Below are 13038 nucleotides of genomic sequence, written 5' to 3'. Positions count from 1 at the left end.
CCTGTTTCAAAATCCTTGAAACTCAAAAGCACAGAAAAGTAACCTCTTAGTTGCTACACAAACCTGTGTATGCCTTTGCCACTGCCTGCAAAGGCAGCTCATATGTTTTAGTGACCAGAAAAGCAAATATGTCTCAACCACAGACCTGTGAACTGTTCCAGTTAAATAAACTCTTCCCTCTCTGTCCATGGATGAGAAACACAGGGTCTTTCTTATAAGCACAAAATCTTTCTTAGGCTTTTCTCTTGAAACTAATCTAACCTCATGAAATGTTCATTACTTGAGTCACAAGAAACAGAGTGAAAATACTCATGACAGCCTTAGAAAACTCAGTTATCACTAAATCCTGCAGGGCTGTGAGATCACCAAGGGACTTGCGAATGAATGGAACTAACCAAGTAATCAGTCGGATTTCTAAAAGTTTTTTGTCACCTTCCTTGGTACAAGACAGAAGGGCAAAATGTTCACTGATCCTGACTGAAATTCAGCTGGAGGACACAGCAGGAAAAAAGTAATGGTTCTGCCTGCATTAGGCTGTCTAGATGGTGGGTGTCTACATGAGTAGGCCTCTTTCCATTGGAAGACTTTCTTCTTCCTAAAGCAGTACACCATTAACACTGCACACTAACTCCTTGGGAGAACGTGTTGCTTCAAAGGCCCTTTCAAACTATCAGGAAGCTCAGAGGGATGTGTGTTTTGCTCGGAACACAGAGAAGGAGAACTCCAAGTACAGCCCAGGGACTCTGAGAGCAGCCAGTAACCAGGACACTGGTGCCTAACTTCTTGTCTTGTCATGCATTTCTTTGTAGAAATGCACACGTTTGACCTTTTGCTTTGGTTTAATCCTGAAAATTGGGGTATTAGTAATTTGTTCTGTAAAGAAGCATAGTGGGAGTCCAGGACTATTTGGAAAGGTCACTTAAGGCTGTTCTTCTGTTTAATTTTTTTGAGTTTCTCCATGAAATGGCCTTGAAAGCTACCAGTGCAGCAGTCAGTTGAAACTAACCCTTAACTAGACAGCTTCCAGAAAGAAATGAACATTTCTGTGTCTGCTGTTCCTCAGGAATGTTAAGCAGTATGCAGAAATCTTCATGCTGCCAATGCTGTTGGCTCAAGCAATTCTATTGACATTTTAGGAACAGAGCATGAAGGATTAACAGATAAATGCACATTGTTACACATGAAGAACAATTCTTAACCCTTCACACATCCCAAAGAACATTTGCATGGTCTGGGTGGGCAGAGAAGAGACACTCGGGAAGGGGCATTTGGCTTTCCTTTTGCAGTCACAAAGGATTCACATCTGAACTTCCTCATTCACCTCACATTCTGAAAAGATCAGAATGCAAGAGTATATGACTAGAACTCTGCAAAAACTTGACAGAATGACAGCTGGGTTAGGGTAAATTATGCTTGTTAAAAGAAAGCTAAATACCATCATTTTACTCTTGAGGATTGGCCTATAGTGATTTACGGTTATGTGAGGGCACTGAATTGGAGGTTTAACTTCCTTTAGGATATACCTAACAACTTCACACTTAACTAATTCATGTCCACTTTCCTGAATAGACAGATGACAGACATAGGCCAGCCAGAAAGCCAGGGAGTGGAACTGGGAGCTAGCAAGTGCGGCGTGGGTTTTCCCTCTCCCCAGCTGCACGCAGCTCTTGGGAGCCTGGCTGTGGTGTAGCTTCCACGTGCTGCCGGGGTTTGCTGCCGCGGGTTCCCGGACACGGCTCCGTGTCTCGGGCGCGTGGGCTGGCCAGCCTCTGTTACCGTGCGCTAGGAATCCGGCAAAGAGGTAAGGAATTTGTCCATTTACTCCGTGCTTGGCAGGAACGGTTTATTGGTCACACAGGGCGCGGTTCGATGGAAAGACGTGACCGCTCCCGGCACTCGCATGGGAGAAAATGGCGTCTGGGTGACGGCGGGATAGGGTTTTATGGAGGGGCGGGGCGAGAGGATCCACGGCCTGCCGGCCAATAGGGGCGGCTGCCGTGGCGGTGACGCCAGCAACAGCGACCAACCAGAGAACCCCGCAGGGGCGGGCACCGAGCCGCGGGCTGAGCGGGATCGTGTGGCTTGGGGTGGCCGGCACGGGGTTTCCCGGGGCCGGACGGCAGGGTGGTTACAGGAGCGGCAGAGGGGTAAGAATCCGGCAGCGGGCAGCGTGGGGCCAGACACCGTGGGGGGGAACAACACGGGGGAAACGCGGGATTACAGAACTTGGCTTATTTTAACATAAATTAAAAACCCTAATCTAAACCCAACTCCGGGATGCAACAAGCAAGTACAATGTCAGTTTCTGGAACAATTGCTATGTTTTTCTTTTTTTATGAACTCAGCTAGGATTACACATGCTATACTCCTCCTATTACCATGCATTAATTCTCTGTGATGCTGGCTTGCAGTTGTCTCCCAAACCAACTCTTAGTGAAGTTTAGGAGGCATGCCCTCACTGCTCATTGAATTCCTTTTACAACACTGAAATACTGTCAGGTCTTAACACGCTTAGGCTGTATCAAGGTTAAGTCAGATAGTAATCAGTTGTCATGCTTGGAGAACATTTGCTCTAATATGTGTTTGTACATTTATGTAAGGGAAGAGCTGCCAGGGAGGTGCTCTGGGAGGGCAGAGGCAGGGAGCAATGGGGAGCTGCCATCCTGCACGCGTGCCAAACCCCTCGAAAATGAGGAAAGTGTGTTTGTACATTTTTACTGTTGGGGTCTGCACTGGTGTTTTCAAACCTTCAGTTTTCCCTTTGGGATAACTAAGAGTCTGCATTACAACAGCATCAGCTGTAATGCTTATAGATTAGGCAGCATATGAGAGTGGGATAGAGCTGTTATCAGATAGTGCTTCTGCAATGTTCAACAGTGTAAGCTTTACAGCCACAAGGACCACCTGTCCTTCTTGCTTCAGTTTTTAGTCCCTAGTTAATATTATTCTTTGCAATTTTTTCCTTCTGTAAAACTGTGAACATTACCTTTTGGAAGGAATCTCTAGCATTTAATGGATTTTTAACAGGCATTTCAGTTTTCAAATAACTTGTAAATTATGCCTAGAAAAAGTCTTCAGTACCTAGTATGACTGCAGTCCTCCTTCATTTAGACACATGATGAGGTACATTTTAGAGTGTCATTGCCATTAAGATAAATCAACTCCTTTAAGACACATGTATTATTAAGTACAGAAAGGTAGGTAACACCTAAGTGATTAATCTGTCATTTCAATATTTTTCTCGAAATAAATACAGTAACCATACATGACCTAGAATTTTCAGAGAGGAATATGGTTGTAAACCTCAACATAAAGCAGATTTGGATACCTCAATTTGCTTAAAAATCCTATTTATAACTGCCTATAAAGCAAGAATAAAATATGAAGAATTATCAATGGTAAAGGCTTCTTTCTGTTCATTCAGGATGTTGCTAAGTGTTCTAGAGCTCCAAGGGTTTCAATACTCTTCCATTAAAATTCGGTCACCTATCTATCTATCTATCTATCTATCTATCTGCCAATGCATGTAACTACGTCACAAAATGGAACTCTGATCTGAAATGTGTCATCTTATTCAATTAGCTACAAATGGCTTCAACTGACTGTCTGCAGTAGCTTTACATGAAACCTGTAGACTCATTTTGCAACCATCCCTCTTATTAACTCATTACAGAAAAAAAACCTCCCAAACAACAAACAGAAGAATAAGAGTGTGGTCAAGGAAAGAATTATATATCTTGTGGCAATGAGAAACCTCAAACTCAATTTAGATAGAGAATTTTCAATAAAGAACATAATAAGCAAGCAGTCTGTGTTCATTGAAATCATAACATAATTACATACAAATCTTGAAGCCTGAAGTTTTAAACCAATATGTACTTATCTTAAACTTATGAAGACTTCATGTTTAACTGCAGAGTGGGAAAAGGTAGCTCCTTGTTTAAATTCTATTTCCATTTAAAAATAAAAACAATAAAAGAAGAGAATGTCTCTGGGAGGACACATACATGTCTTGAACCGACAGTTACCTGCAAAGAAGCAAGATGACTACATTAAACACACCCAGGCAGGCTTGGGTCTCAGACTGAAACGGGAAGCAGGCTGGACTGATCAAATACTTTCAGCAAGTGAGTCAAATTCTTACTTCTCTTAGCATTGGCTCCATGTCTGAGTTCGCTATTACCTCTGTTACCTCTGGAAATTTCTCCTTGGAATATGCAGTTGCTGCTTGGCAGATGTAGTGTAAGCTACATGGGCAAGTGTAAGGGCCCTGTATCCTGCCTTCCCAAGCAGGTCAGTGTGTCATTCAGGAATGCAGCTCACAGGTTAACCACCCTCTTTATGACTCCTTGGTGAGATGAAAGATCTAAGTTCCTAGGAAGAGGATAGGAATTTTTTTTTAGATACTCACTGCATTTTTTTTTGAAAGTACTTGAATGCAGTGCTGGTGAGAAATCTGCCAGGGCAGCATTTTTTCCACCAGAAAATTTCCTTTTGTCAAAATTTGTAATATTTTGTGAAAATATATTAACTCCAAAAGAATATTGCATTAAATGACATTATTGGTCAAAAGAGACAGTGACGAATTCTACCTGGTTCAAATATTTGAAGCTAGGTGGTAACAGTGGGATGGGCCAACAGCTTCTTAGAGCAGAAGATGTCCAAAATTATAATCCAGGTCAGAGAATATTTCATCCATTGAACTGTGATTTTCCAGTTAAAAAACAACCAAAACAAACAAACAAAAAAGGAGGTCTTGTTTTTTTAGTGAAGGAATACACAGGTACAAAAGAAACATCCCTAAACCAAATTAGAGGGTGGATTTTAAAGGACTGCATATGCCTGTTGTTAGAACTGTGGAAACACAGAAGTGCTTGTTTCCTTGTGCAATTGTTACTATTGTGTAAGTGGTTCCCAGCATGGTAAACAGCAAAGGTAAGACAGTGAGATTTGGTCAGGTTCCATATTGTACACCATGCTCACACATTAATCCACGAAAAGAGGAAGGAAGGGGGCATGTTCAGAGCTACAGTGTTTGTCTTCCCAAGTAGCTGTTATACAGCCCTGCTTTCTTGGGGAATGGCCAAGCGCCTGCTTGTGGTGAATGAATTCCTTGCTTTATTTTGCTTGTGTGCTTGCTTTACCTATTAAACTGTGTTTATTGCAGTCTATGAGTTTTCTCACTTTTCCCACCAAGGGGGAGTAAGCAAGAGGCTGGACAGAATACAAGACGGCTAAATGCTGCTAAAATCAAAGTGAGGAAAAGAAATTGACCCCAACTGAAGAAACAGTTTAAGACACTTGGTACAGCCTGCTTCTAATGTAATTTGCCAAGCTGCTTATTCTGAAGTTTCTTTTCAGGTGACTCTTAGATCTTCACTACTGTAGAAGCTTTAAATGGTGTTAGCTCAGTATTAAACTCTGAAACTACTGCTAGATGTTTTCTCTTTTTCCAGTTACAAAATCAGTGGAATTGACTTGACTTCTAACTCATTCCCTTAATTCTAATGAATGTTGCACTTAGTTCTGCTGAATTGTATACCAAATAGGTGCTTGATATCTTTTTGCTGCTATGTTGAATACTGTTGCAGAAATACTCTGCAATCACTAGACTGAGATCCATTCATTGCAAAAAAAGCAGGTGAGCTAATGGCTCACATTTGGCTTCTTCTCTTTGGGCTCTTGTTTCCTAAGAAAGGTGGTGTGTGTCTAAGTTCATGTGCATCTTTTCTGTCTGCCTCCTTGGACCTTTTTCAGCTATTAACTAGTTTTAACTGGTCATATTTGACACATGACTTGGAGTCCCAAGGACACCACAGGTTCAATGGAAATGGTCAGGTGAAAAAAAAGGATTCTTTTTTAAAAAAAAAAAACAACAAAACATGTCATACCTGGATCTGATTCTGCTTAAGAATTCAGATCAAAGCCATCCTAAAACTTCAAGCTTCCCCAGACTCTCAGACTTGTTTTTATGTTATGTGATGAGCTGCACAGATTACATACATTGAGACAGATCTGATATTCCGTGAAGAGTAAATCAGGGGTTCCCAGAACTGTACAAAGCAAGTTAGAGGCAACAGCAATTCCTTTGTTCTTTGCCAGGTGATGAAGAAAAGATCAGGAGAATCACTGCTTTTAATTTTGATCTGTTTTCCACCAGATGGTGCTCCTTCCCTTGTCCTGAAGTTGCTCTTTCTATCAAGTAATACCTGTCCGTATCGACCCTCTGCATCTGTCTCTACCCACCCCGTATACCTGGATGCATTGCTCTGGGTGTCTCCCTCTGGCCAACACTGCTTTAACAGCTCTGATCTGACCTTCACAGGATGTTTGGGGTCTGTTTGGTTCTTCAAAGCCTTCTGCATTATGAAATGGTGATATTGCAGCTGAGCCCAATCACGTTGCATCAGTACAACCCAATGCTTTGTTACCAACATTCACATTCACCTTGTGGCACTGTCTGAGACAAACAAAGCAAGAAGAAATGGGTGCAATTCCACACACCACCATGACTGTTATAGGCCATGATGGATCAATCAAGCGTGGGATTACGACCTATGTTGGAATGTGTTAGCTGTTTGGAAATCATGTATTGGTTTATCCATACTAGGTCTGTATCAGTGTAAACAAGTGGATGACAATACCAAATTAAAAACAAAGGCTGAGTCAAGCAGGAAACAGCACTGATTCTACAGTGTCTGCAACTTGTGTTTTCCAGTGCACTTGCTGCTCTTACCTTGACACTGCTCCCAGCAGAGGGCTTGATTTTGCACCAGCCAGAGCCAAGGCACTTTGGCTCACCCAGAGCAGATCACCAAAGTACTCTTGTAACTTCCACTTTTATCTAGGACTAGGAGGACAGCCAGAAAAGGATGCAGTAAAAGCTTCTTTATTTCTACTAAAAGTATAAAAAGTTTAGACCATGTCCCATTACTTTTTCTCTGCCATTTTAGATATATGGATTGACACTGCACAGAACAGTAAAGGCACTGACCACAAGTAACACTCCTGGGACCTGACAAGCCTCCAGCCACTGGATGCTTAGTGGACACAGCAGAGCCAGCTGCAGCCCTGTCCTTCAGCTGTCAGTATCCTCAACCTGCTCACAGCCCTCCATAGTCCTTCCCTCTGCCTTTTTCATGGACCTGCTATTAAGAAAACTCCTGAAATAACAAATAACAAAACTCCTAAACATATACTTTGCCATAAGGCTTTTCCTTAATTTTTTTCTCCCTCTCAGTATATTTATCCCACCCTACTTCCCTCTCCCCTGTGATGGTGCATTATTGGTCTTGTGGAGGAGATACACTTACCAGATGTGTCAGGAAGGGATGGGTGGGAGTTCCAACATCTGATATAAACAGATGCTGAGCAGGAGGAGTTAGTTTTCTGCAGGGATTTTGTCCTTTGCTCTTCCTATGTTACTGGGCTAGGAAGTAGGCAGGTAAGAGACTGTAGTGACAGTACTACTCCTTTTCACAGGAAGTTCTTGAAGTGTTTTATGAGACTGAGAACTATCACTGCCCCATTCACCTCTTCCTGAACTGAGACAGACACTTGCCCAGGCTGAACAGTGAGTCACTGTTGAGTGGGTATGCCTTGGCTTTAGCTTGCAATTCCATAATGTATTTTAGGGACTCTGTAACAACAGATGATTTAAAAAAGAATTAAAATGAGTAAAGAAAACCTCAGTGAAACCAGATGATTATAACAAACCTAAGCATTGTAGCTGCTATGTCCTATTCTCTCCTGCTGGATATTGCTAATTCACCTAAGTCCTTATATCCACAGATCAAGAGCTATCTTAAAAACAGTTAAGACTTCTGCTAAAAGCTGAACTAAAGTTCCATTCTACTTCTTTCTCTTCTTTTCCCTGCTGTTTAGAGGGAAAAAAGAGTTTTCAACTGTGAAAATTTTACTTTCCTATTTTTTTTAAAGATTAATGCTTTTCATTACCTGATTGTCTTATTGACATGCAATTGTAGATATTTAATTTTAATAGAGCGAAAAGCATTATACTTGACTCACTGTCAAGCAGTGGAGTCCTTCACAATCTGCCCAGGTGCAGGAATGGTGACTGCACAGACCTTGAGACTCATCCTAAGCTTAATTTTCCTTGATGTCTTGGTGATGCATCAGATCATGTCATCTGTTGTGAGGTTTGTATGTCCCACATTTTCAAATGCCTGGATGTTCTAACCTTCACGGTCAGATCCACTTTTAGGCTAATAGGAGCAAAGATACACTCAGTGATTAGCGATACGGCCATTGCATGTCTTTGTGCCAAATATTTCAATGATTAATGACAGTAAATGTTATGGCTCAAGATGAGTGTGTTAGTAGGATTGGAAAGCCTATTTCACTTTGATCTTCTTCTACCAAGAAGTTTTCTTCATTTCAGAAACAATTCATAGGAATGTCCTCATCCTCACTCTCCAGCTGCCTTAATAATATGATGCATTTATACAGGAAGGAAAATTACTGGAAGAATTTATGCTCTTATCTGACTCACTACTCAAGAGAGAAAAAAACCAAGCCAACGACCCTTTAGAGTATTTGTGGCTAAAGGTATTCCTTCTTTCTCATTCAGAACGGCTTGATTCACATGTCTTTGGGAATGATTTTTGCCAGAGGACAAATTAAGTATTGAGTGGTCGGTGTGAAAACTGATTTAGAAACAGTCACAATTCTGATGAGGATAGGACAATAGGACTGCAGGAAATACTTGTTTGTGATGCAAGAATGCAAATTGTGTAGTGTGTGTGCAGAAGAATTAATCTGACAAAAAGGGGTTTTATCTCAAGATGCAGTTTAAGACTGTGCTGCCCTTCCTTGGACAGTTTAATTGCAGGTGGAGAGAGATAAGCTAGCACTCAAAGTGACAGCAAGCTAATATCATGCTTTGTATTGAGAGCAAAGGAATGAATAGCTTTCTCATTACCAATTTCAGGCATGGGCAGGCAGAAGAAAAGGCAATATTAAGATCTGGAACAGGTCTAGAAATCCTGCTTCCTCCCTGCCTCAGCCAAATGGGGACAATGGAAGCACAACTCCGTTGCTGGGCTGGAGCAATTTGGACTCTTGATACTTAGTGATAATTAAGGGGCTAAAAGTTACAGAGAGAAACAGTTTTTGATGTTTCACAGACTCACATAATATAATGAAGATAGTCTTGCACTGACAAAGGGAGTGGCAGGTTAACCTAACCCCTTAGTTCTATCTCAACATCAAAATTAGCAGGTTACAGAAGCTGGTGCTGGAGTGGGGTAAAGCAGGACCCTCTGAGGAAAGAGAAGACTGCCTCCAAAAGATTACCAAGGAACAGCTGTGATTCAGAGCTGAAGTGACATAAAAAGAATGTGTTTTCCAGAAAGCCTCCAGCTATGCAGCTCAGATGGGCAGTAGAGTCATGGTATCAGTTACTGGAGTCCTTGAAGCTGATGGGACACATCTTCTGACTTTGCCTCCTGCATTTAGATTTGGGTGTTAGGTGTTAGTAGGCTCTTTTCTTGCTCTTGGATATATTTTTTTAATAGATACTACAGTAAACATTCTCTTTATTTAGCAAAAAGAGCTCATTGTCTAGACCAAGTTATTGTTCATCACTAAAATCCTCACAAAAGACGTCCAAAGGCAGTGTAGAAGGCACTCTGCAGCATTGGCTGTTGTGCCCCTTGGCACCCATTGAGGCATTAAAGTTCCTATGGCTGAAGCATCTTTTAGACGCTGTGAGCATTTCCTGGGGAGCTACATCTAGCTGAAGGTCTCTCAACCACATGCCTTTTTCTCTCGAGGACATGAGAAGAGCACACCAAAACTGTACTCTACAGGTCCTGCACATCAGTGAAACAATGATGAGTTTCTCCAAGTCTTTCTCAAGGGAACTTTGAAGTCATTGAAAGAGCTTTGGGAATGTATATTTTAATAACAACCCAGGACCGTACTTGCTGGGCTTTGCATTTGGCTTTGCCATTTTGTTTACTATAGAGTTTGTGAAATAGGGACAAGCCATAAACATCCACCTAGCCGCGCTTCTGCAGTGACATGCTCTGACATGAACAAGTATTTTCGGTGGAAGTGTTCCTGCAGCCTTCTTCTTTGTGGGTTTTCAAGTCATCCAGTTAGGGAGAAAAACAACCATAAAATATTACTGAGGTCACAGATGAATAAGACATTATGAATAGTCATGCTGGAAACAAAAGCTTTGGTGATTACTTGGTGAGAACTGTGGGGGTTGACAAAAGTTTGCAAGCAATTCGAATTAATGAAGCACATGGAAAAATGTTACCTTGTGGATAATTTCCAGGCGAAAAGAGTTTTTGAATAAACTGTTCGATGCTGGGATTTCACTCTCCCTTATTTTCATCTGAGTTGTGAATCATCCGATCATCGGCTCGAAGGTAAATCATTAAGCAAAAAAATTTAGGGGGCGGGGGGGGAGAGGAGGGGGTGGCAATCAATGTGTCGGGTTTACCCTGTGTCCCAGAGCAGTGAATAATTGCTGTTACTGTAGCAACTGATGGCTTAATGCCTAAGCTTAAACTTCTCCCCAGTAGTGTCAGATCTTCTAAGTGGGTCAAAAATAAATGTGAATATATATATATATATATATATATATATATATATATATATATATAATTTTTGCATCAGAAACTTTGTCAACAGATAAAATACCTTTCTTTCTTATGCCATTTTAAAAGAGAGCATATAGTAACATGCCCACATAATAATAACTTGCCCATTTGTGACAAAGTTTTTCTCCATATCACATCTTACTGCCAACAGTAACAATCAACAACTTCCTTCATGAACTGCTGCGATTTTATCTGGAAGTTTCAATTAGGTGTGTGCTTGTAAACTTTTCTCAACTATAGATTATGAACATTTATACATTTATTCTCCCAGCAGCTGTGTAAAATGATACAGTGCTTTACAGCTCTGGACCTGAAAGATAAATATCATATAACCTGTCTTCAATGTTGCAGAAAGTCTACAGTAGAAAAACATTCCAGATTTCCTATGATCAACTCCAGAGCCTTACATACATAATTTTCCAAGCTAAACATCAACTCTGCAGTTATGGGCCCAGACATAACTGTCTCTAATATGTTAAATGGCAGAAACATGCTGGCACAAAAAGACAGCTGAAGCTGAGTGTTAGAATATTTACTTTTCTCAATCTTACATAATCTTAGCATGTTAATCAGCTTTTCCTAGATTTGAGGTAGACTTTATAGATTTTTCTCAAGTGATGCAACATACCTCAAGTTCACTTTGGCCATTCAGTCACTTATTTCCCCTTTCTTCCACAAAATAAGAGAAGGTTTGCACCTGTCAGGAAATTTCCAGTGAAAGGACAAAATTGGTAGCAGCAATCAGCTGAAAGTAAGAATGTGCTTATTACATGAAAGTGCATGCTTAGCAATTAAAATTTTCTAAAAAAACATTGTAGTTGTTTTTGTGCTTTATGTACAGTATTAAAAATAAAATAGTCTACCACATGTAATTTATGAAAGCAGCCAATAATGAGTTCATTACTGCATAGCAAGACAATGTTGCAGTCGTGGTTACAGGCCTAGCCAAAGTCTTTGATCTTCTGGTTCATTAATGTAAAAATTAAAAGACCTTAGCTTATTATCTCAGCAACTGGTCTCACTCAGGTCTCAGTCAGGTCTTATTCAAGGGCTTACTCTTTTATTTTCCATCCACTATGCAGGGAGTGAGTCACCTGAGTCATGATTTATTATCCTTTCGTATAGGAGATTTGTTATTTTGATACCTATGTCCAAAGGACTCATCTGTCTATAAAATTTGCAGTTGAAACAATTTGAAAAATGCCAGGTCATGTAGCTATTTGCAGTGACACCACTGGGTATTAGTAAAGAGGAGCTGATTTTAAATAGGCAAATGCAGCACCCAAGAGCTGAGCCAGCCCCAGGGCTGAGCTGAGTATCATCAGAGCATCGCTGCACTCTTCAGGGTCCTTCCTCTGCTCTCAGGCAATCAGGCTGTGAAAACCATGACTGGGAATGAGAGTCCACGTTAACAGGGCATTTAAAAAATCCAGTGAAGGTGAATTTTTGAATCTGCTATCCTGGCTACTAAGAGTGTACTCTGTCAGAACTGAACAGCAAATAATTCTTTCTATCAGCTCTCAGCTGTCTACACAAAAACATGGTATAGTTTAAAGCCTTTTGTTCACTTTCAAATATTGCAAATGGTCACTTCTATTCAGACAAATTTCAGTCAAAATGATATGTATATGTATATATATATATAGTATGTATATTTATAAAATAGAAATTCATTCTGAATTTTAAATTATTGAAATCTGATTTTGATGGTGATTCTAAAATGTGGTCTTCATTTTATACACAAGTTTTCAACTTGCATCTCAAAGCATAATAATAGTTACCAAATGGTGCTTCATAGATCATTGTCAGTCTCTCTTCCCTTATTCACCCATCTTTTTCATTATTTTAATAATGACATTTCAGTGACAGCAAATAGAAACATTATGTTCCTGCCCTAGAAGTTGCATACTAAATTATTTTACGCCAGGATTCTATGACATACATTCTGTATTTCTTATTATTATAAACAAATCACATTCCATGAAGAATGTCATTAGAAACTCACATCAAATTCATATATTACAGTATTTACATGATGAATGTTTGGAATAGTAGGATGGCTGATATGCCTTTGAGTTCCAGTATAATTTCTTTTTTCTTGTATCGTTCAATGAAACAATGTATGAACATACCATGGCTTACCTGCCTCCACTGCCATTGATTTTCCAGGGATGAGACTTGGTGCTGGGAATGGAATGTGTTTTATGCAACTATGCTAAGTGGAGAAAAATGCTGAAGGTAATATTTAACAATGGTTGGACTCACATATAATTAACCACTATTTTCAGGGGAATTTGCTTCTGTTATTTTTTTACTGCACACAATTGCACATGAACAGATGGCTGCTTTCTTTCAACTCATATCCTTATGGACAATGGATTTTATGGTGCCTTGGTGCCTCTAC

At 40.3% G+C, this 13038-nt stretch overlaps 1 protein-coding gene across 1 annotated transcript in view; it reads right to left on the bottom strand.

Annotated features, from left to right (window-relative positions):
• LOC128789685 (uncharacterized) overlaps positions 1 to 12821 on the bottom strand; it is a 37821-nt gene extending 25000 nt beyond the window's left edge. Inside the window, exons 1-3 of the mRNA XM_053945855.1 lie at positions 12777 to 12821; positions 11263 to 11331; positions 10289 to 10393 (exon numbers count right to left, since the gene is read on the bottom strand). Of these exons, the coding sequence (XP_053801830.1) occupies positions 10289 to 10366 (78 nt within the window). The 5' untranslated portion in view covers positions 10367 to 10393; positions 11263 to 11331; positions 12777 to 12821. The remainder of the gene's footprint in view (positions 1 to 10288; positions 10394 to 11262; positions 11332 to 12776) is intronic.
• Positions 12822 to 13038: the final 217 nt, after the last annotated feature.

Source organism: Vidua chalybeata, chromosome 6 (assembly GCF_026979565.1).
Source record: "Vidua chalybeata isolate OUT-0048 chromosome 6, bVidCha1 merged haplotype, whole genome shotgun sequence".
Taxonomy (NCBI): domain Eukaryota; kingdom Metazoa; phylum Chordata; class Aves; order Passeriformes; family Viduidae; genus Vidua; species Vidua chalybeata.
Note: the sequence above shows the minus strand (reverse complement) of the source record. Positions and strands in the feature narration are given on the sequence as shown.